This window comes from Oncorhynchus clarkii, chromosome 9 (genome assembly GCF_045791955.1).
Source record: "Oncorhynchus clarkii lewisi isolate Uvic-CL-2024 chromosome 9, UVic_Ocla_1.0, whole genome shotgun sequence".
Taxonomy (NCBI): Eukaryota; Metazoa; Chordata; class Actinopteri; order Salmoniformes; family Salmonidae; genus Oncorhynchus; species Oncorhynchus clarkii.
Window position 1 is genome coordinate 54,070,486 of NC_092155.1, and position 24,337 is coordinate 54,094,822.

Genomic DNA, 24,337 nt, shown 5'->3' on the forward strand with positions numbered 1-24,337 from the left:
AATTTAATATTACATTTCTCTACCTCCTTTTCACTACTACCTCATGATCTTAGTCCAGGATTCAATCAGATCCCCGCTAGCTGACAACCGCATAGCTCTTGTTCGATTGCTGCAATGTCAGGCTGTATACACGTTTGTCTTTGTAATTATGTATAGGCTACCTCGCTTCTTCAAGCATGATATTAGCTGGCCAGCCGTATTAAATGAACCCATAAATAATATATTTATTTGTTATTATTTATGTACAGTGCCTTGCAAAAGTATTCATCCCCCTTGGCATTTTTCCTATTTTGTTGCCTTACAACCTGTAATTTTAATGGGTATTTATTTGGATTTCATGTAATGGACATACACAAAATAGTCCAAATTGTTGAAGTGAAATGAAAAAAATTACTTGTTTCAAACAATTCCCAAAAATTCAAAACGGAAAAGTGGTACGTGCATATTTATTCACCCCCTTTGCTATGAAGCCCCTAAATTAGATCTGGTGCAACCAATTACCTTCAGAAGTCACATTATTTAACTAATTAAGTCCACCTGTGTGCAATCTAAGTGTCACATGATCTCAGTATATATACACCTGTTCTGAAAGGCCCCAGAGTCTGCCACACCACCAATCAAGCGGCACCATGAAGACCAAGGAGCTCTCCAAACAGGTCAGGGACAAAGCTGTGGAGAAGTACAGATCAGGGTTGGGTTATAAAAAAATATATGAAACTTTGAACATCCCACAGAGCACCATTAAATCCATTATTAAAAAAAAAAAAGCTGCAAAGCTCCACAGCGGAGACTAGAGTATCTGTCCATAGGACCACTTTAAGCCGTACACTCCGCAGAGCTGAGCTTTACGGAAGAGTGGCCAGAAAAAAGCCATTGCTTAAAGAAAAAAATTGGCCATCAAGGAAAACGCTGTCTGGCGCAAACCCAACACCTCCCATCACCCCGAGAACACCATACCCACAGTGAAGCATGGTGGTGGCAGCATCATGCTGTGGGAATGTTTTTCATCGGCAGGGACTAGGAAACTGGTCAGAATTTAAGGAATGATGGATGGCGCTAAATACAGGGAAATTCTTGAGGGAAACCTGTTTCAGTCTTCCAGAGGTTTGAGACTGGGACGGAGGTTTACCTTCCAGCAGGACAATGACCCTAAGCATACTGCTAAAGAAACACTCGAGTGGTTTAAGGGGAAACATTTAAATGTCTTGAAATGGCCTAGTCAAAGCCCAGACCTCAATCCAATTGAGAATCTGTGGTATGACTTAAAGATTGCTGTACACCAGCAACTGGAGCAGTTTTGCCTTGAAGAATGGGCAAAATCACAGTGGCTAGATGTGCCAAGCTTATAGAAACATACCCCAAGAGACTTGCAGCTGTAATTGCTGCAAAAGGTGACTCTACAAAGTATTGACTTGGGGATGGGGGGGTGAATAGTTATGCACGCTAAAGTTTTCTGTTTTTTGTCTTATTTCTTGCTTGTTTCACAATAAAAAATATAGTTTAGAAACTTAAAAGTGGTATGTTGTGTAAATCAATTGATACAATCCCCCAAAAAATATTTTCAGTTCAGGTTGTAAGGCAACAAAATAGGAAACATGCCAAGGGGGTGAATACTTCCGCAAGCCACTGTGTTATTTTTTATTCATTATATAATATTTAGTTTTATTATAGCCTATATTTTTTATGTATGACAATTTCATAGTTCTGAAAATGTTTCCTCATTTATGCTTTTTGACTGCACAAATAAGGAGAACGTAGCCAGGTGCCTTTTGTAAACTGTTTTTCGTTATTTCGTTCAAGTGTAATTATTTCTATCATCAATAGAGTCTACACGTTATATCAATGTTTTGAACTACTAACGTTTTAGGGAACGACGGTATCAGGTTTCAGGTAAAACCCAAGTACAGACTGTGTAGAAGTAACAATGTTTATTGCAACAACAGGGGCAGGCAAACAACAGGTCAAGGCAGGCAGGAGTTCATAATCCAGAGGGGGACAAAGTACAGGTTGGCAGGCAGGCTCAGGGCCAATGGTAGGCAGAGTGGTCAGGCAGGTGGGCTCAGAGTCAGGACAAGCAAGGGTCAAAACCAGGAGAGTGAGAAAAGAGAGACTGGAAAAAGCATCAGCTGACACAAATCGCTGGTTGACTTGAACAAACAAGACGAACTGGCAACAGACAAACAGAGAACACAGGTATAAATACACAGGGGATAATGGGGAAGATGGGTGACACCTGGAGGGGGGTGGAGACAATCACAAGGACAGGTGAAACAGTACAGGGCATGACAGACTGTAGTATCTTTTGACAATGTCCACAAGAGCAGCAGCTCACCAATTTGACAGCCCATACTGTTATACCTCTTACCCGGCCTAAACAAGAGTTTGTTGGCTAACGTGGGTTAGCACTGATCTGATTTAATCCTGGCCTTAATCTATTTTTTCATCTTGCTGCTTTGTTTGGCTTGATGCAGTCTGTGATCAATCGTGTTTCAAACTGCCCAGAGCAGACTGTCTGTATGCTCCTATGGTTTTATCAGATTTGTGACAATACAAAGGTTTAATTTTCAAAGAGATACAAATTTTATTCAGAGCATTACGACGATGCCAATTTTAAAGAATTTCTTAAATGTTAAATCAAGGTAAAAAAAAAGACAAAAAGCATAAGAATAAAAATAACATGTATTTTGGGTTTGTGCACTTCTAGACAGTTGTAAACCTTCGAGTGTAAGCCTGAAACAGTAACATTTCTGAGATGTTACTGTTTGGTCACCCTACCAATACAAATCTTTCTCTGTCCCTAGGTTCGATCAGACTGCCAAAATAGGATCTGCAGTGTTGCTTTGTACAAATAACTACCCTCATTTTACTTGGTATTTTTCATTCTCTCTCATTGTAGGTTCTGCATCTCATGAAGGAAGATAGTTTTTATTTCTTTTCTATTTCCTAATGTAGGCCTACTCTGCTCTTATTATGGTTCATTTTTGTTGTTGTTTTCTTTTCTTATCAAACATACAGATGATCTTATTCCATTGAGATCATTCAATGATATGTTTCCATTGAGATAAATCAATGATGGGTTGAGGGTGGGCTTAAACTGCAAACTACAGCTCCAAGCATTGCGGGTTCAATCTTAGTGCTAGGCACTCCTTTTTTTGTTTTATTGTTTCTGTTTTAACCCTATCCTTAACCTATCCCAAACCTTAACCCTAACATTTTAACCAGTTAGAATGAATGCCTTAAGTTTCGGTTTCACTTCTACACAGTTTGACTGACAGCTAACTTCAGTTCAGTTTGACTGACAGCTTACATATGTCAAAATACACCATAATTGAAGGGCAAAACACGCCATATATCTGTTGCATGCAGTTATGTTAAATGTCTCCATTTCCTTTGGAGGTGGCTTTGCAGCATCTGGTATAATGCAATACCGAGGCATTCGTCCAACCCATATTCAAAAACAGACCATTAAGTGTTGTGCACTTTGCCTATTATCATTTCCATTTGAGGTCTTTTTGATTTGTTAATTTCTCTTATATACAGCCACAGATTGTTCTGTATGTTAGGAAGGTTAGTAGATATCTGAATGTAGCAACACTAGCTTCTATTTCTGAAATTGCATTGTTCAGCGGGTCTTTTACGTCATTGTTTTGCTGTTCAGCTTTATAGGTAGTTCTCATTGTTTCCCCCTTAATCATACTGTGTACATTGATGGATGGTCCATTATCTTCACTGAGAATAGTTTGACCATTTCATGAATAGAATTGCCATTTAATTCCCTGAATTGACTGAGTAAAAATGAATTGAGCCTAACCACGACTTGCGTAAATTGTTTAGTGTACTTCAATAAATCTGTAGTGTTCATGGGATTCATGCTCCACCACAGTAAAACAGGCCTTCTCATCCTCTTCTGAGCTCTTTAGGTGGCCCATTTGAAAGAAATCAAGTGAATACATTGACTTGAGTAATAGTTCATTTTCAACAGCTGTGGTGTTATATTGACCATTGCGGGCACTATACTCGAAAGTTTACAATTTTCACAAGGGGACATGAATTCAGAGGGCACATAATGATTATTTATTTTGTAAATAATTTACTTTATGGGAACAAACAGCTCCTTGGAAAAACAAATCAGCACAAGTCAACCTTAACAGTGTCTCTGTGTTGCCTGACTCCCTCATCACAACAACGTTATTGGGTCATGTCGCTTCTTGTGCAAGATCTTTGTGGTCATTTTCACAGTTAGAATGTTTTTTTGGTTGTGCTTGCTACAAAGGTTGGTCTTTTTAGAGGTGCTTGCTGAAGAAATGGGTCTTTGTGGCTATGCTTGCTGCAGGAATGAAGAAACAAATCACATTGTTTGTGCATGCTGAGGTACAGTCCACTGAGCGAATAGGAATAAGGACCTAAGTATAATTTCTAACGCTCGCCCAAAACTTGGGCTTTCACACGAATCTCCCTTTTTATATCAGTGCATGATTTAAACAAGGGTTTTAGTTACTCACATGTATCTCAAGTTAGGATTCAGCCTGTAGTGCCTATCGCAACAAAATATTCATGTTCACACACTTATTTGCTCTGTGGGAATTAATGTATTATTATTATTTTATTGTACTTCACAATATGTGTATCTCTTTACCATTTCGGACCAGCCATAGTCATTACAGAAACATCCTATTTATTCATGTATTGTTTTCCTCATTAACAATATTAAAGCAAGCTTACCATAAGGCCTATTAAGACCTATGTTGAGTTTTGTGTGAATGGGTGCTGACTTTGAGTTGATGAATAACCCATCACTTCTTATTATTTTTGTACAAGGAGATGGGTATGTGGTGGTTGGACACAGAACAACTGGTGGTGTATCATAAATGTTTCAAATTTAGATTTTTTCCATGCTTTACAGTGCCTTCGGAAAGTATTCAGACCCCTTGACTTTTTCCACATTTTGTTATGTCACAGTCTCATTCTAAAATGGATTACATCGTTTTCCCCCTCATCAATCTACACACAAAATACCCCATAATGACAAATCAAAAACAGGTTTTAGACATTTTTGCTAATTTATCAAAAATTAAAAACGTGTGTTATTTCATAGTTTTGATGTATTCAATATTATATTAAAATGTGTAGGTGTGTCCAAACTTTTGACTGGTACTGTAAGTATTCAGACACTTTACTCAGTACTTTGTTGAAGCACTTTTGGCAGAAATTACAGCATTGTGTCTTCTTGGGTATGACGCTACAAGCTTGGCACACCTGTATTTAGGGAGTTTCTCCCATTTTTCTCTGCAGATCCTCTTAAACTCGGTCAGGATGGATGGGGAGCATTGCTGCACAGCTATTTTCAGGTCTCTCCAGATATGTTCAATCAGGTTCAAGTCCGGGCTCTGGCTGGGCCACTCAAGGACATTCAGAGACTTGTCCCGAAGCCACTCCTATGTTGTCTTGGCTGTGTGCTTAGGGTCATTGTCCTGTTGGAAGATGAACCTTTGCCCCAGTCTGAGGTCCTGAGTGCTATGGAGCAGGTTTTCATCAAGGATCTCTCAGCACTTTGCTCAGTTCATCTTTCCCTTGGTCCTGTCTAGTCTCCCAGTGCCTGCCTCCGAAAAACATGCCCACCATTCTTCACCGTAGGGACGGTGCCAGGTTTCCTCCAGACGTGACGCTTGGCATTCAGGCCAAAGAGTTCAATCTTGGTTTCATCAGATCAGAGAGTCTTGTTTTTCATGGTTTGTGAGTCTTTAGGTGCCTTTTGGCAAACTCCAAACAGGCTGTCATGTGCCTTTACCTAGGAGTGGCTACCATAAAGGCCTGATTGTTGGAGTGCTGCAGAGATGGACGTCCTTCTGCAAGGTTCTTCATTCTCCACAGAAGAACTCTAGGGCTCTGTCGGAGTGACCATCAGGTTCTTGGTCACCTCCCTGACCAAGGCCCTTCTCCCCTGATTGCTCAGTTTGGCCGGGCGGCCAGCTCTAGGAAGAGTCTTGGTGGTTCCAAACTTCTTCCATTTGAGAATGATGGAGGCAACTGTGTTCTTAGGGACCTACAATGCTGCAGACATTTTTTGATACCCTTCCCCAGATCCAGTCTCCGAGCTCTACGGACAATTGCTTCGACCTCATGGCTTGGTTTTTGCTTATATAGACAGGTGTGTGCCTTTCCAAATCATGTCCAATCAATTGAATTTACCACAAGTGGACTCCAATCAAGTTGTAGAAACATCTCAAGGATGATCAATGGAAACAGGATGCACCTGAGCTCAATTTCGAGTCTCATAGCAAAGGGGTTGAATACTTATGTAAATAACGTATTTCCACTTTGTCATTATGTGGTATTGTGTGTAGATTGATGAGGGGGGGGGGGGGGGACGATTTAATCCATTTTACAATAAGGCTGTAAAATTGTTATTTATTTTGAAAAAATCAAGAGGTCTGAATACTTTCCGAAGGCACTGTATAATGTGATGTTGAGGAACAGTTTTTAAAACAATTGTTCTGACATTGAAGGTAATGGTTTGTTGTACAGGCAATTCCAGTGTGGTGACTATTGTGCCTTATGTAATACATCCATTGTCTACGATATTGCCATTTTTGTACTGAGCTGGAGGACTGTATTTATGTCCTTAAATTTGTTTGTACTGTATCTAAAACATCTGAATTTAGGTATACCCTAGATAACTTAAAAGTACACGTTCAAGATGTTCAATAGAAATATACAATTCACTTACAATAATACGTTTTTGGAAGTTTAACTAATTATTCACATACACTGTTAAGGAAGGGCTTTTTTACAGCCACCCCCAAATTCACAAGAGTAAATTATAACAACGTTTACAATGATATAACAACATTACTCATCAAGTCTACAGAAGCCTGTGATTACTGTGAATGGTCTGTATTGTGTGTGATGTTCACTTAGCTTAACTGGTAGCTGCAATATGGCTCATTGGACGTTGCATCACCCAAACAATATGTCATCCAACTACACCCATTTTCATTTGCACCAAGACAAGCTCATGCACGACCACCTCAAATGTGTTTCTTTTACAGCATGGCAGTAAATGAGGCTCTCACATGATCAGTCTTGGCATGTCAGTTGTTGTTTGGTTTTTGAACTAATCTGAATCCCATGCTCTGTGTTCTGCTTGTTTCACTTGTCCCGTATGTAAGTTCAGAGTTCAGTACAATTTTTTTTATATGTTTGTTTGTTTGTGTGTGTGTGTGTGTGTGTGTGTGTGTGTGTGTGTGTGTGTGTGTGTGTGTTTCAGACAATGTTGTGCATCCATCAATTGATATTTGATTCATTTTAAATATCTTATATTGAACTGACAACACTAACTTTTATTTAAGTCATTATTTAAGTTTTCATTTGTTTTACTTTCCCTCATTTACTTTAAAGTTACAGAGTAATCCAAAGTGTAATCCAAAGTACAGTAGGTTTTATCAGATCAGTGAGGCATTTCAAACTCATAGGTAATTTATTGCCTTTAAAAGAGGCTGTACAGAACATTTGCCTCTGGGCAAGTTCTTGAGCAAAAGGTGTCCCTTAAATGGACAAATATAATATCTAGGAATGACCTTATTGGACAGAAAGAGGTACACCTCCCCACGCCCAGGCAAGCCTACTACTGTACGATAACACCTTCTATTTAGAATTTAACTAACATTTAGTAGAAATTTCAGAAGATTTAACTCTTTCAGGTGAGTTCAGCCAAATAATTCTGCCACTGTGACACTTTTAAATGCTTAAATGCTACATCTCTCTCCAATTGTTTGTCCCATCTATTCCCTTTTCCTTTCTGCATTTCTCCCCATGTTTTACCATTATTATACAAAACTCAACATAGATCCGAGTGGTGAAAGCATTCCATAGCCCACTTTATGATGGCATTGAGAAGCCGGAATCCAAGAACTCCATCCACGACTTCATGGCACACCCGGAATTTCTCATCGGTGACTTGGTCCACAACATCCCCTTGATTGATGAGACAGACATTGAAACCGAAGAATCAGAGCGCTCAGACTGCAACAACATTCACCTGGCTTTTCGTCAAGCTCCTCCCCCTACCCAGGCCCCTCAGCCTCCCCCTCGCTGCCGCTCCACCTCCCGTCCCGCCCCATGCCGCCAGCAGAGCCTCCCCGTTACACTCAACTGCAACAACAACGCCACTGCTGCTGCTGACGCTGAGAATGGAGATCATCTGAACCCAAAAGATGCAAGACTACCAGCTGCTTCTCTCTGCCGCCCCGCCAGCCCATTGCATAGCTTGGAGACCTGTTTATAACTACAATCTGGGCACATGGTTGACAAGTAGGGAGAGGAAACACCAATGATCTTGATGGACATGGATGTAACCCAACAAAGAGGAAATGAAGAGGAAAACTGGACATGGAAAATAAATGATTACATTGTATAGACCAATGGTTTTATAGATTGTTGCCCAACCTTTCCTCAACAGCCACTGCTTTTAGCCTGCACTCTCCGCTTCAAAACACTCACATATCCTCTCAAAAAGCTCCACAATCTAACGATGCTAACCCCATCAGACTCTGATTGACACTTTTGAAATGTATATCTAGGCACGCAATAGAGGAGTGATTGGTGTAGTAGAGACAAGAATGAACTGGAATTGATTCTTGCCCTTTTGATTGAAAATATGAAGACTCAACCGAAAGTGAAATGGGGTTAATTCCTTCTGCTTTTTAACAATATAATTGTTCAGATTATTACTGTTGTTATTACTACTGCAATTACTACTACAATTATTATATTCCAGTTAATGATGCTTCATTAATTAGCTTTATCTTTCTTGTATGTTTGTATGTATTGTTTGTTTGCTTAACTGCTGTATTTGTCTCCTTGTTTTTCTGTTTTTATATACTCCTTCTGGTCACGTCACCTTTTTTCCTTTTCTGTGTTGACATGTGTTGTGTATGTCTTGAAAAAGAAAATAATAAATATAACTATACAAATCAATTTAAAACATATACAACAACTTCAAAACACAAAATGGTAAGAAAATAGTAGATATGCTATATAAAAAAAAGTCCCCAAAAGCACTACTAATAGTTTTGGTTCTTCTCTTCATGTCTTGAATTAAGTTATTCATTTGGACACTTCCATGAACAAAGGAACAACTGAACTGAGTATTGAAAATATTAAGTTGTGCGTAGTGATTAAAGTAATTTATTTAAATGATTATTTTATTAATCCATGTGTATTCTCTTTATTTTTGTCTTTTAGTTTGCATAGATTACATAACACAAAATGAAAGTAAATAATTACTTTTTGATGTACTTTAGAATCTGTCAAACAATATTTGACTGTATGATTTATGTGTTTCTACCCAACTATGCTTTACTGCCATCAACAGTGATAACTAGTCACAGCTTTTACAGTGGCACAGTTACATATCAGAACAGAACATTGAATATATCTTTACTTTTATATTTTACTTACATTTCCACATATAATGTTTTAAGAGTGATTTCGTTTTTGAAAGTAGCAAATAGGAATTCTCCCTGCTTTGTGGAGCACTTATTAAAGCAGTCTGAAGAAAATAAATTCAACAATCATGAGAAATAATTCCCTTTATCACAGAGTGGGAGTGATGTGGTTGCAATAGAAGTTGGATGACTGAGGTATCTGTAAGGTGTATTGCCATGTTTTCTGATGTTAGACACAATTGATATCAATAAATTGTTTTGCACTAAACTGCCAAGCTACTACTGTCGACCGACAACATCCTAGGTAAGTGTAAAATCATTCATATTCATATTTTTTGGTAACTATCCCTTTAAACTCCAAGAGAACATGGTATAACAGATCTACCAGAGCGGTGTTATGGCCAGGTGGTTGATTCATTTTCATCCTGGAAACGAGTTGACACAAACACGATGACTGCCAAGGTATGATAAAAGTATTTTTTAATACATCTGTATACTCCATATAACAAAACTCATATTGGTTTAATACTGGTCATTGACTTTAAACTTTACAGTAAAACCAGTCACTCAAAAGAATGGTATTTTCATGATAAACCGCATAATCATAAATGGCCAATTGTGTTACTTACATTTTTTGGGTAAAAATTAGAGAAAACATACAAAATTAAGTCTTTATTTAAACTATTAAACTAAGTCCTTATTTAAACTATTTGTATCCCTGTCTCTCCGTGCTCAGTGTCTGTCTCAGGGCTGCTGTCGGAGCAGGGTGAGATGGTTGTGTTGTAGCGTGCGCAGCTCCGTGAGTCTCCCCAACAGGCGCGCGAAGCGCTGGGCTCCCTGAGGGCCCTGGGCTCCACACCAGGCTCCGCACACCCTGGACAGCAGCTCCAGAATCAGCTCCTGTAAGCTTTCCACACACGTAACCGCCCGCAGCGACGCTTCGTCTGCTAACAGATACAGTAGATGACAGAACGACATATATGAGTTTGTCATCACTATCTGGGCAAGCTAGAGGAGATATTCAGACACTCTTGGAGGAAAATGATAAGTCAATAAAAAGTGTGTCTTTATTCATAAATCGTACTGTGTTAAATGTATTAAAAAGGTATTAATAAATACATTTAGCTTTTCATACAGTCATGTGTCAGGAATAGAGAGCCAATCACCTGAGCATAGCAGTACTGTGGCCGTGAGCAGGGCATATTCAGCCTCGGTCACCCCCAATGCTGCCATGCTGTGGAAGAAGTTGATCACCGGCCCGAGCAGGTCCTCATTGATTCCTGCACACAGACACACAAGCTAAGACACACTATTGAAGCATAGAGTAAAAACACATCATTTCCTTTTTTGCCCCACTGCAACACTTCATTCTAACTTCTTTGAAGGTTTTAGTTCACTATTTTGAAGTTTTAGCATATTTTCGACTTACGTGTTTTGGTTTCATCCAAACAGTTTTTAATAAGTTGTTTAGCTGGTTATTTAGCAATGTCCAGATTCTCCGGGATAGCATATTATTTTGCCTGTAGTGGAAAATAAGCTAAAACATCAAAACAATGACCTTATCCGTTGAACCTCTCTTCAAATAGTATTGCAAATAAAGCTTGTACGATGGGATACTATGGTGGTGGATATACTGTATCTAATAAGGACAGTGTGCCTTACCTGAGTTTACAGGGCCAATCCCACTATGAATGTTTTCCTTGGACTCCAAGGTTTTCAGACAATGATGAGTTGAGATGTTGAAAGGCTGTAGTGCTTGTAAAATAAGGGGGGGGGGGGACGATTAGCTCTATGTCATAATCGTCTAGGTTCCATTTTCATCCCTATCATCTACCTCTTTGGTATGCTGAAATGGAGCCAGGCCAAATGACTCTGACACCCACAATCCTCATGGTGGTGTAGTGGTGTCAGTACCTGGACTACAGGCTGCCGGGTTTTGGGTGAACTGCTGCGCTGAGAGTAGAAACATGACTTCCACAGAGGAACTAGAGAGGAGGGTGCTCTGGTCCGAGCAGTTCAGGAGCTCAAAGCCTACACGGACACCAGACACTAGATTAGTTAATACTGCAGGAGGTCATCCAGAAGCAGAAGGGGCCACAGAGAGAGAAATACTTTTTTTTAAATCTGAAAACATATGGTAGCTGAAAGCAAAATGATGTATGCTTACCAGGTATTTGCTTTCCATTTGACCTGTTTCGTTCTTTCATATCAGTGCAGAAACAAGAAATGAGAGGAAGCTGATGTACGAGATGAGGCCCAACTCACCAGGTACACTCTTGGCAAACTGCAGCAGCCTCTGAGAGGGAGGGGAGGCCACGTCCATTAGTCTGTCTCCACCATCCTCTGTACAAGTCCACTCAAACACCTGCAGAAAAAACTGCCTGAATAAGCTCTCAATGAGATGGGAAGGAAAATGGCAACACATCTTTCAAATCTCAATCCACGGACAACAAAATTACTATTCTAATCAGCAACCCACCCTACAGTGTACAGTGTACTGCGCCCTGTACTGCCGAAGAGCCTCCACTATCCTGTCCAGCACATGATTCTGTTCTCTTGACAGATTTGCAGACCCCACCTGTCAAGGAAGGAAATGCATCACCAACAGATCAGTTGATTGCTGAGTGAAATTATCATTCTGAAACAGACTTGGAGTATAAGCAGGGTTCGTACTACAGGACGCCCCCATAAGAAATCATTCACAAGTGTTTCAGGCTACTGATGGAGCATTCCAAAGACATTTGCATTGGCCTATGAAATTATCTGATTGGTCCAAGAACTTAAACTGGAAGTCCAAGAAAATCATATGGGAGTGGGCCGCTTATGAACCAAAACAAGTTAACTTGGGGTCTGAGGAAGAGACCCGGGTATTCCAGTGGTGCAATCCATTCTACAAGATGATCATCCAAAGGTCTGTAACTATTTAGACACTTGGATATTTGCTTTGGACAAATAATATGATCTTGGGGTATCTTTCAAAAACAACAAGCTACAATGTCTTCCCCATTCATAATATTCAAGAAAGTTAACCAAAACACTTAAGGTTAGAAAACTAGATGAGAAAGTTTGAATGGAGGAGAGAAGAAAGGGATGTACATGTCCTAGCAGCCTGTTGGTGGAGCTGACGCTCCTGCTCTCCATGTTCTCCTCCTCCTCAGGCCCTCCACCTCTGTGCTTGGCTCCCTTCCTCAGCCTCTTGGACTGGCACTGCACCTCCGTCAGCAGACCTGGCAACACAGCTGCCTCTGTCAGACTCACATAGGCAATTATCTTTTATTTATTTGTCCTTTATTTAACTGGGGGAGATGTATTGAGATATAGAACATTTTTGCAAGGGATCCATGTCCAAGGTATTTTGGTTGTCTTAGCAATGAAATATGTTTAAGTCTGCCTGACTTTAAATTGGATATATAGTCACTGGTCACGATTCTTGATCTTATTGCTATCGGACTTTGTCGTTATTCACATCACATTCAGTTCAAAATAGTTCAAATATTCCTACTGTCACACCTTGATCACTGTCACGATTCTTGATCTTATTGCTATCGGACTTTGTCGTTATTCACATCACATTCAGTTCAAAATAGTTCAAATATTCCTACTGTCACACCTTGATCTGTTTCACCTGTCTTGTGCTTGTCTCCACCCCCCTCCAGGTGTTGCCCATTTTCCCCATTATCCCCTGTGCATTTATGCCTGTGTTTTCTGTTTGCCTGTTGCCAGTTCGTCTTGCCTCGTCAAGCCTACCAGCGTGTTTTCCCATACTCCTGTTTCTCTTTTGACCACTCTGCCTGCCCTGACCCTGCCTGCCCTGACCCTGCCTGCCCTGACCGCCGCTCTGTACCTTACTGACTCTGCCCTGGATTACCGACCTCTGCCTGCACTTGACCTGTCGTCCGCCTGCCCCCTGTTTTGTTAATAAACATCTGTGATTCAAACTGTTTGCATCTGGGTCTTATCCTGAGTTCTGATACCTACAGGCATTTTGTTATAGTATGTTCCACTCACATTCGTCTAGCATGCCCACAGCACGGCATTTACGCAGGCGGCAGTCCTGGCACTTCCTCCGCATGTACATGTCCATCTCACAGCCTCCGCCACTTTTACACCGGTAAACTGCTTTCTTTGTCACACTCCTTCGGAAAAAACCTGAAGCACAGGAGTACAGTAATGACAGATTATGACATGGGTTTGAGTAGCAACCACCTCTAGTTGGGGTCCAGATAATGTTAATCCAGATAAAGTTTCCCATTCAAATTCTAAACACATATTCAGACAGAATCAGAAGTAGCAGGCTCTGTGACAAAAATTTCAGATTGACCCTCCCAGATATTGTTGTAAACTTTGATTAAAACACTGCCTCCCCTACCTTTGCAGCCTTCACAGGTGAGGGCATTGTAATGGTAGCCAGAGGCTTTGTCTCCACACACCACACAAAGCTCATCCAGGCCCCTCACCCGCCCTCCAGGGCCCAGCCTGGTCCTCTTGACCAGGGGCAGACCTCCACCACCCACCTTCCCCAGGCCTCCACACTGGGGCTCTGGGCTGGGCTCGCAGGGAGCCTCCAGGCAGTGGGGGCTGTAGGGGTGGGTGTAGGGTGGGTGGCACGGCTGGGAGGACGGTGGTTCGTAGACAGAGAATTGCAGGTTGACGGGGCTGTACTGCTGTTGGCTGAAGGCTAGGCCCTGTAGGTCTGGCTCCTGGAAAGAGTAGCCCAAAGGGTCCCCTAGCACATCTGTGTGATGGGATAACAACACAAAATTAATGAAGTGTTTTTGTCCTGGTCACTCCGGTTAAGTTTACGTGCACCACAGGAGTGGATTTGGGAACGTCTAGTGGCTAACCTAGAGGGTCCATAAATTCATTTTTCTACCAGAGCCATTATTACTGTCAAACTTGTTTTTAAGTCAAAGTGCATCACAAGAATGTGTTCCTTGTCCACAATCTTACGTGTCTTTTATTTGTCCTGTGGGGCATAATAAAAAAAACATCAGAGCAAGACCTTGTGAACCAGTTTGGACTGTGGAAACAGGATGCAGCTGAGAGGTTACAGTGTTGTTTATGAATTTGATATTTTTTATAGAGTTTTATTCAGTGTTTTATGGCTGTGTGTATTGGTGTTTGACTGAATGTTTTGTGAGCGTATCGGGGTGGCCGGTGGAGCTGTGAACATTTTGTAACTTCAAGCCCCACTTCCACAGAGGGAACATGTGTCGCCCCTGGCAGCTCTTCTGAAGCACATCTGCATTATAAGGAGAAGAGCTGGTCACAGATCAGCCCTAAATCAGTCACTCTGATCAGGAAGATCCTATTCCATAACCTGAGTCTCTTGACGTTTTATTAGTTCAGAAAATAACTGAAATAGTGAGAGGTTTCTTCTTTTAAACACAACAAATTGAATGATTATGACCAACAATGACTAGAAGTTCCATTCTTTCTCAAAATGCATCAATACTAGGGGTTGTACACATCACATTGTACTCAGGCACACTTCGGGTGTCTTCTTACCATATAAGCATGGATATTTGTCCACAACTCTGATGCCCTGACATGGACTGAATACCACAGTGACTTCTAGAGTCCAACCTCTGACCCCTAATTTCTGAATGCCAAAACTCACCCCATCCTCAACCACAACCACAACCACAACCACAACCACAACCACAACCACAACCTTCCTCACCCCTCTTCTAGAACCTTGACTCTCTAGCCTTCCTCCCATCCGTCCATTCCCCTCTCTCTCTCTCTCTCTCTCTCTCTCTCTCTCTCTCTCTCTCTCTCTCTCTCTCTCTCTCTCTCTCTCCCTCTCTCTCTCTCTCTCTCTCTCTCTCTCTCTCTCTCTCTCTCTCTCTCTCTCTCTCTCTCTCTCTCTCTCTCTCTCTCTCTCCACTTTCCTAACTCATTCCATCTCTCTTCTGTGTCTCCCAGATGTTTCCTGTCCTGGTGAGAATGGAGGCCAATACTGAGCTTGTGCTTGTGTGACAACGCTGTGGTGAGCTCTGTTTGTAAACCGTTTCAGCACTGTGTAAACACCCGGGCCTCCCTCCTTCCCACGCACACTAACACTACCCCCCATCATGCAGCTTGTCATATCCATCCATCCAGCTAGGAGAGGAGAAGACAACAATGTGAAGAAAGAAGCCCCATAGTTCGGATTAGGCCATAACTCTCCACTGCAACCATTATAAATAGCCCCTCTTTCCAATTACATTTTTTTGTTAGCTAACATCCTGTGTATTGGAAAAAATACAAATAAAGACAGTTATTTTCTAAATGTATAAGGTTAGACCCACATTATGTATCCCTACAAGACTCCCTTTCTAATCTGCAGGCCATATGGCACTAAACATTTGAACAAAAAAGCAACACACAAACTAAAGCAGAACATAGCAAGCATAAACATGTGGAATATAAATGTCTAATCATGACATTTTGATTCAATTAGGTCATCACCATACAATTGCAGGGTATGTATCAAGATAAATTGTGTTTGGATCAACATACCATAGTATTGCAGACAATTTATAACCCCTACAAAATCTGACTAGATTATTTTAATATAATTGCAGACAGCCCAGATCAAAAGAGTCGCTCACCGTAGTACTGCAGAGGCTCAGAGATGCCGTATCCATCAAAGGCAGAGAGGTAACCACCGGCAGACATGGTCATCTCCGACTCACTCCACTCTCTCATCTGGACAGCTGATCCACAGTCAGTCCTTAGGAACACCCGCTTAATCTATTGACACACACACACAGGGAACCACACATCTGAGGAATCTGCAACTCTCCAAGCATTATTTTATATCCACGCTGACGACAGGTCTCCTCAGTCTCCTAGCTGTGATATCATTGCCTATTTTAAGCTACCCTCTATGATGCAAAACTAAAGGTTACTGTTGTCCACTGTGGAGGCGTGCAGCTGAAGTCTGTGGCAGTGTGATGGATCTCTGCTCCTCTGAGAGGCATCACGGGGAGACAAGGGACAGCGATGAGAGTGTGAGAAGAAGAGAGAGATGGGACTCATGTCCAAACAGCTGCCCTGGCTGAATGTTCAGAGGGAAGAGAGAGGTCCTGTCAGATGGGGTCCCTGGTGGGGAGCTTAGGTTTGGCCTGGGTGGATGGATCCCACCCCACCATGGAGCAACAGGGACCCAATAATCACCCACCTGAGTGTTTGTGTGTCATGGGAGAGGAGATCACAGAGTTGGATCAATGATTTAGCTGTAGCTGGTAACTGCTATTTTGTCTCTTCTCTTATATATTTGTCTCTTCTATATTTTGTATTTCTTCTATTTTCCATAAACATCCTGATAACTTTAATACTCTTCCCCATCTACACTACACAGTATACTATTACTATGCTGTAGTTACTCTCCCTGGGTGGGTAGTGTGGGTGTGCACACGCGGGCTTATGCATGTTTGTTTGTAAGAGTGTATGTGTATTAATGTATGTGTGAGCATGTGTGTGTATACACTACCGTTCAAAAGTTTGGAGTCACTTAGAAATGTCCTTGTTTTTGAAAGAAAATCACATTTTATGTCCATTAAAATAACATCAAATTGATCAGAAATACAGTGCAGACATTGTTAATGTTGTAAATGACTATTGTAGCTGGAAATGGCAGATTTTTTATGGAACATCTACATAGGCGTACAGAGGCCCATTATCAGCAACCATCATTCATGTGTTCCAATGGCACGTTGTGTTAGCTAATCCAAGTTTATCATTTTAAAAGGCTAACTATTCATTAGAAAGTCCTTTTGCAATATGTTAGCACACTGGCCTTCTTTAGACTAGTTGAATATCTGGAGCATCAGCATTTGTGGGTTCGATTCCAGGCTCAAAATGGCCAGAAACAAAGAAATCAAAGAAACAAAGAAATCAGTCTATTCTTGTTCTGGGAAATGAAGGCTATTGCATGCAAGAAAATGCCAAGAAACTGAAAATCTCGTACAATGCTGTGTACTACTCCTTTCACAGAACAGTGCAAACTGGTGCTAACCAGAATAGAAAGAGGAGTGGGAGGCCCCGGTACACAACTGAGCAAGAGGACAAGTACATTAGAGTGTCTAGTTTGACAAACAGATGCTTCACAAGTCCTCAACTGGCAGCTTCATTAAATAGTACCCGCAAAAAACACCAGTCTCGAGGCCTCCCGGGTGGCGCAGTGGTTAAGGGCGCTGTACTGCAGCGCCAGCTGTGCCATCAGAGTCCTGGGTTCGCGCCCAGGCTCTGTCGTAACCGGCCGCGACCGGGAGGTCCGTGGGGCGACGCACAATTGGCCTAGCGTCGCCCGGGTTAGGGAGGGCTTGGTCGGTAGGGGTGTCCTTGTCTCATCGCGCACCAGCGACTCCTGTGGCGGGCTGGGCGCAGTGTACGCTAGCCAAGGTGGCCAGGTGCACGGTGTTTCCTCCGGCGCATTGGTGCGGCTGGCTTCCGGGTTGGATGTGCGCTGTGTTAAAGAAGCAGCGGCTTGGTTGGTTGTGTATCGGAGGACGCATGACTTTCAACCTTCGTCTCTCCCGAGCCCGTACGGGAGTTGTAGCGATGAGACAAGATAGTAGCTACTACTAAATAAATAAATAAAAAAATAAAATAAAAAACACCAGTCTCAACTTCAACGAGGTGACTCCGGGATGCTGGCCATCTAGGCAAAGTTGCAAAGAAAAAGCCATATCTCAGACTGGCCAATAAAAATAAAAGATTAAGATGGGAAAAAGAACACAGACACTGGACAGAGGAACTGAGTTGCCTCTTCACTGTTGACATTGAGACTGGTGTTTGCGGGTACTATTTAATGAAGCTTTGGAGCCCCCAGGGCATTTATGCCACTGCAGTTAATATTTGACGCCGGGCAGATTTAGAGTTTGGGGCTTGGATGCAGAGTTGACTGGGTCGAGTTGAGCCCTGATGAGAGAGAGACCCTAGATTTGCCCTTACCTCTCCCTGATTGGGTTTGACATGCAGCTTTATTCTAGAGAACTTATGGTGTCCTTCCCACCCTCACCGCATTCCTCAACTGTCTCATTACACTGACCTGTGCGTGAACCAAGCCGAGCAACAAGCAGCATTTAATTTAATTAGACTTTATCTATCCCACGTGTTGAGCATCTGTGCTGAGCAAGCAGTGCAAATGAGAAGGTACACCATACGTAGGATGCATACAGTATATACACACGCATAACATGAAGTGATAAAAGTAATAATAGTTTGGTGACTAATTAGTTACAGATATAGTATCTTAATTTGATCACTCTGTTCTCGCTGCAAATTTTCCTGCGTTGCAGGACATTCAAATGAGCCTTGTGATTTACATAAATGAATTGAAATCCCGCAGTTCTATTTCTCTTTCGCTAACTCGAACGCTAAAGCACCAGACAGAATAAATGTCCTACTACTGTAGGTACTACTGAGACATTCAAAAGCAGGAGAAGTGTGCTTTTCACGGATGAATCCCGGTCAAAACTGTACCATGCAGATGGCGTAGTGTGGGCGAGTGGTTTGCTGATGTCAACGTTGTGAACAGAGTGCCCCATGGTGGCAGTGGGGTTCTGGTATGGGCAGGCATAAGCTACAGACAACGAACACAATTGCAATTTATCTATGGCAATTTGAATACACACAGATACCGTGACGAGATCCTGAGGCCCATTGTCATGCCATTCATCTGCCGCCATCAACTCATGTTTCAGCAAGATAATGCACGGCCCCATGTCGCAAGCATCTGTACACACTCCCTGGAAGCTGATATCTGCTGCATATTCAGCAGATATTGTCACCCACTGAGCATGTTTGGGATGCTTTGGATCGCCTTGTACGACAGCGTGTTCCAGTTTACCCAAATATCCAGCAAGGAGATGTGTGACGCTGCATGAGGGAAATGATGGCCACACCAGATACTGACTGGTTTTCTAATCCACGCCCCTACTTGTTTTCTAAGGTACAGTTGAAGTCGGAAGTTTACATACACTTATGTTGGAGTCATTAAAACTATTTTTTTCAACCACTCCACAAATTTCTTGTTAACAAACTATAGTTTTGGCAAGTCAGTTAGGACATCTACTTTATGCATGAGACAAGTCATTTTTCCAACAATTGTTTACAGACAGATTATTTCAATTATAATTTCCTGTATCACAGTTCCAGTGGGTCAGAAGTTTACATACACTAAGTTGACAGTGCCTTTAAACAGCTTGGAAAATTCCAGAAAATTATGACATGGCTTTAGAAGCTTCTGATAGGCTAATTGACATAATTTGAGTCAATTGGAAGTGTACCTGTGGATGCATTTCAAGGCCTACCTTCAAACTCAGTGCCTCTTTGCTTGACATCATGGGAAAATCAGAAGAAATCAGCCAAGACTTCAGAAAAAAAACTGTAGACCTCCACAAGTCTGGTTCATCCTTGGGAGCAATTTCCAAACGCCTGAAGGTACCACGTTCATCTGTACAAACAATAGTACGCAAGTATAAACACCATGGACCACGCAGCCACATACCGCTAAGGAAGGAGACGCGTTCTGTCTCCAAGAGATGAACGTACTTTGGTGCGAAAAGTGCAAATCAATCCCAGAACAACAGCAAATGACCATGTGAAGATGCTGGAGGATACCGGTACGAAAGTATTTTTATCCACAGTAAAACGAGTCCTATATCGACATAACCTGAAAGGCATAAAAAAGCCAGACTACGGTTTGCAACTGCACATGGGGACAAAGATCATACTTTTTGGAGAAGTGTCCTCTGGTCTGACGAAACAAAAATAGAACTGTTTGGCCATAATGACCATCGTTATGTTTGAAGGAAAAAGGGGGAGGCTTGCAAGCCAAAGAACATCATCCCAACCATGAAGCACAGGGGTGGCAGCATCATGTTGTGGGGGTGCTTTGCTGCAGGAGGGACTGGTGCACTTCACAAAATAGATGGCTCCATGAGGAAGGAAAATTGTGTGGATATATTGAAGCAACATCTCAAGACATCAGTCAGGAAGTTAAAGCTTGGTCGCAAATGGGTCTTCCAAATGGACAATGACCCCAAGCATACTTCCAAAGTTGTGGCAAAATGGCTTAAGGACAACAAAGTCAAGGTATTGGAGTGGCCATCACAAAGCCCTGACCTCAATCCTATAGAAAATTTGTGGGCAGAACTGAAAAAGCATGTGCGAGCAAGGAGGCCTACAAACCTGACTCAGTTACACCAGCTCTGTCAGGAGGAATTGGGCCAAAATTCACCCAACTTATTGTGGGAAGGTTGTGGAAGGCTACCCGAAATGTTTGACCCAAGTTCAACAATTTAAAGGCAATGCTACCAAATACTAATTGAGTGTATGTAAACTTCTGACCCACTGGGAATGTGATGAAAGAAATACAAAATAAATCATTCTCTCTACTATTATTCTGATATTTCACATTCTTAAAAAAAAGTGGTGATCCTAACTGACCTAAAACAGGGAATTTTTACTAGGATTAAATGTCAGGAATTGTGAAAAACTGAGTTTAAATATATTTGGTTAAGGTGTATGTAAACTTCCGACTTCAACTGTATCTGTAACCAACATATGCATACCTGTATTCCCAGTAAATCCATAGATTAGGGCCTAATTTATTTATTTAAATTGACTATTTTCCTTATATGAACTGTAACTCAGTAAAAATATTTTAAATTGTTGTAAGTTGCGTTTATATTTTTGTTCAGTGTAGCGTAATAACACAAGATTGATATTAGTCTCCACTATGAAGTACAAGTGTATCCTGGACTATAGTTTACTGTAGCCTATCAAAAATAATTTTGTTTTTAGAAATTATCACTTTTTATCATCAAACCCTGCTGCTCTTCCTGCTGCAGGACTATTTTACTACTGCGACAAAACAGGTCAAATTAAGATCCGACACCTGTATGTTTCACTCATGCTCAGGCATGCAGTCCTCTGTTCTTCACTAATGGTTTCCAGTGTTCTGTAACTGTGCCAAACTCATAATTCCCAATGAACTGAACCTTCAATGAGGGCTGTCTGGAAAGAGGTGGCAACTGGGAAGTGGTCTAAATCATTTTGGATTTTGATGAACATGCGTGTGTTGTGCATCAAACATGACACTGGAGGAATTTAAATCCTTGGTGGGAAACTACAGGTCTCCCGTAAAGTGAAAGATATTGAGAGGACGAGGTGAACGAGCAATCAACAGAGGAGGAGGCTCTAAACAGGTCCATACTGTAGAGTTTGGAGAAATGGGTGCAAACCTGACTATTGGTGGATTCTGGATGATTCAAAAACATTTATGTATAAAAGCTTTGATGATGCGCAGAAAAACAGACCGTCTCTGTTACAGTAACTCGCAATTTCTCTCCATAGCTCCCAATAAAGCAACATCAAATTAACATTGCGTCAACTTTGGATCCATCTAATATCACTTCATCTGATACCTAGGAACAACTAACTAAGGTCCCCAATGTAGAGAAATACCAAATACACTATGTCATTATTACATTTATCTGATCCCTCTTGGTCATTGTAAAAGTAAATGAACAAATCCCAGGAAAGACTTCTGTTGTTATGTTCCTCTGTCATTTGTATTGTTACATTAGTCATGTCCTCACATATCCGGCAAAACAAGCCCTTGATATCCCTCACACTGCAGGATAACGGAGGGAACGACTGCATGCACATTCATTCCTTTTTCCCATCATATTTAGTGATGGGGACAATTTATTGGAGTGTATACATGTGGACATGGATCTCCTAGTCTGGCCTAGTTGTCACTTTGTTGGACAAGGGCCTGAGCATGTTGCACATCCCCAAGGGAAGCTTTTTGGAGGAGGATGCGGAGGTGAAGGAGGAGAAGAAGGAGGGTAGGGTAAGGGTGGGCTTATAATATTTACCCTTGATTCACAAAAAATGTGGACTGAAGGCAGTAAGCACACAATTAATCTATTTCTCTTTCTTTCATTCAGCAAGTCCCCCTGCTTCTCTATTTATTGCTGCACACTGTTTGCTGGTAGCCTGATTCAGATAGCACAATGTTTACTGTGTTTACAGGAAACTTACGTTAGATTAGAGTGGCCTTGCAGGGAGGGCCAGTAGATGGATTTGTGGGTAAAGTCCATTGCTACATTTGAGGGGTCAGTGTGTGTGTGTGTGTGTGTGTGTGTGTGTGTGTGTGTGTGTGTGTGTGTGTGTGTGTGTGTGTGTGTGTGTGTGTGTGTGTGTGTGTGTGCGTGTGTGTGTGTGTGTGTGTGTGTGTGTGTGTGTTTGTGTGTTTGTGTGCGTGTGTGCGTGTGTGTATTACTAACATAATTAAAATCTTTGATTACAGTTTACCTAAATGTAGGGCACTGTTGTCGCTTTAGAAAACTTGAGCTAACACAACTACAGGTTTCAGAAAATGCTTCTCTCTCAAATGGATTCCACAGAATCAAGATTTTGGTTTTCCCCCCTACATACTGTAGATGCAAGCTTAACAACTATATTTTCGTTATCCATTACTTGTTTGTAACAGCAGGTCTTAAAAACCTTGATAAATGTGTTAGGCTACTGTTGTCAGGACGGAAAGGACACAGAATCATGTTAAAACACTGGCTTGACACGGTGGCAAAGATATTTTTTAAAGTCCAAGTGTAACCACCAAACCTCTCTAACCTGTCCAATGTCAGTTACTTCTTGCATGCATCACTAATGTGTAAAAATAAGCATAAAACTACATTTTAAAAACAGTAGACTTAGTTGATTACCCTTCCAAAGCCCACTGTTAAAACTTCTAAATATCTCTGTAAGGCAGTAAGATGCATTATGGCTCCTTAGCACTTCATCTATCAGGTAGCAAGTTTCTCAAGAGAAGTAGGACACTGCTGAGCTTCTTCACATTAACAAGAGGACGCATTCTAGTGGCTTTGGGGGCAATAATGGTCAAACTAAGATTTCCAAATACACAGTCCATAGCAGAGTTTGAATAAAGGTTCATATTAAAATAAGGCTATTACTCTTCGTCCAGTAAAACGTATTAAAAATAGTGATATGAACTCACCAGCGGTGGTCTTCTTTCTCGTGTGTTGACTCTTCTGATAGCCTCTTGATTTGTCCTCCCCTTACATTTGTAATGTTGACTGCAGTCCAGCCTCTGACACCCTACACTTGCCAAACATGTACACACACACACACACACACACACTACCCACACTTGCGCATACACACACTCACAAGTACAAAGAAGAGATTTCCCTCTCAAACAAAAGACAGGACACAATATCAGAAACATCGTATGAGGTAGATTAGGGTATTAAATACCATGGATTTCTTTCAAGAAGAGGGGTTCTCAGAGTAGATTAGCAGAGGTAAATACAGTAAGTAGGATGTCTGTATAGTGTACAAGGTTATTGACTGTGAAATGTAATGTAAGCGATTCTTTCCCCAAACATGATCAGTAATTTATTTAAATGAATAATGCCTGCAAAGAAATATACGCACCTATTTCTATGCAGTGATACATAGGCCACGGTGGGCAAAAGAATATTGCTCAAGTCAAATCATCACACTGACAAATCTTTCCTGAGAGTGTGCACACCTTGCTTTGGCCTACGTCATGAGGTGATATCTGAAGTTGTAATTGATACCTCCCTCAATGAATTGCATTGTGTGAAACTAGAGAGCATAGAGGGATGTATATGAAGTATGTGGAGCACCATAATGAAGAACGGAGGGGAAAGTGGATGTGATGGTGTGGGCCCTGGCCCTGCAGTGAGAGAGAGCAGGCTCATTAAGACATTCCCAGCATTGTGTGTTTATAAACAGCTTCTTGTTCATCCTGGTGATGGATGATGGCCTGCTATCGCTGGCTCTTCCTGCTGCCCTCCGTAAGAAGCCCTGGGACTGCCTAGGAACACAACCTCAGTTTCACA

At 41.5% G+C, this 24,337-nt stretch overlaps 2 protein-coding genes across 10 annotated transcripts in view; one reads left to right on the plus strand and one right to left on the minus strand.

Annotated features, from left to right (window-relative positions):
* LOC139416552 (plasma membrane calcium-transporting ATPase 3-like) overlaps nucleotides 1–9,056 on the plus strand; it is a 33,011-nt gene extending 23,955 nt beyond the window's left edge. For 4 of the 7 annotated variants that reach the window (XM_071165303.1, XM_071165305.1, XM_071165304.1 and 1 more), the window contains one exon: nucleotides 7,847–8,474. In XM_071165303.1, coding sequence (XP_071021404.1) covers nucleotides 7,847–8,284 — 438 coding nt within the window. In that variant the 3' untranslated portion in view covers nucleotides 8,285–8,474. Of the gene's footprint in view, nucleotides 1–7,846 lie in introns of all 7 variants that reach the window. The other 3 variants (XM_071165307.1, XM_071165308.1, XM_071165309.1) reach the window with 2 other exon arrangements.
* An 853-nt stretch (nucleotides 9,057–9,909) lies between these two features.
* LOC139416554 (bile acid receptor-like) lies at nucleotides 9,910–23,548 on the minus strand. Of its 3 annotated transcripts, XR_011635108.1 has the most exons (12): nucleotides 23,467–23,500; nucleotides 16,043–16,184; nucleotides 13,816–14,181; nucleotides 13,455–13,595; nucleotides 12,543–12,673; nucleotides 11,926–12,024; nucleotides 11,712–11,811; nucleotides 11,361–11,477; nucleotides 11,109–11,201; nucleotides 10,876–10,966; nucleotides 10,613–10,726; nucleotides 9,910–10,393 (listed from the first exon to the last, which is right to left on the minus strand). XR_011635108.1 is itself a non-coding variant. In XM_071165311.1 (11 exons), exons 2-11 carry the CDS (start codon nucleotides 16,137–16,139, stop codon nucleotides 10,191–10,193), a joined length of 1,458 nt encoding a protein of 485 aa, XP_071021412.1. In that variant the 5' UTR covers nucleotides 16,140–16,184; nucleotides 23,467–23,548; the 3' UTR covers nucleotides 9,910–10,190. The 3 variants fall into 3 exon arrangements, 2 of the variants coding, with proteins under 2 accessions (XP_071021412.1, XP_071021411.1); XM_071165311.1 differs by lacking the exon at nucleotides 10,876–10,966 and having other exon boundaries at nucleotides 9,910–10,390; nucleotides 23,467–23,548; XM_071165310.1 differs by lacking the exon at nucleotides 10,876–10,966 and having other exon boundaries at nucleotides 23,467–23,512.
* Nucleotides 23,549–24,337: the final 789 nt, after the last annotated feature.

What these genes read in the sequence shown, in the direction of transcription:
- LOC139416554 (XM_071165310.1), bottom strand. Translation starts at nt 16,139, where the DNA reads ATGAGAGAGTGGAGTGAGTCGGAGATGACCATGTCTGCCGGTGGTTAC. An exon ending in AGTACACTGTACACTGTAGG is followed by an intron (nt 11,812 to 11,925) that starts GTGGGTTGCTGA and finishes TTTTTTCTGCAG; the next exon opens with GTGTTTGAGTGGACTTGTAC. An exon ending in CCCGGCAGCCTGTAGTCCAG is followed by an intron (nt 11,202 to 11,360) that starts GTACTGACACCA and finishes TTATTTTACAAG; the next exon opens with CACTACAGCCTTTCAACATC.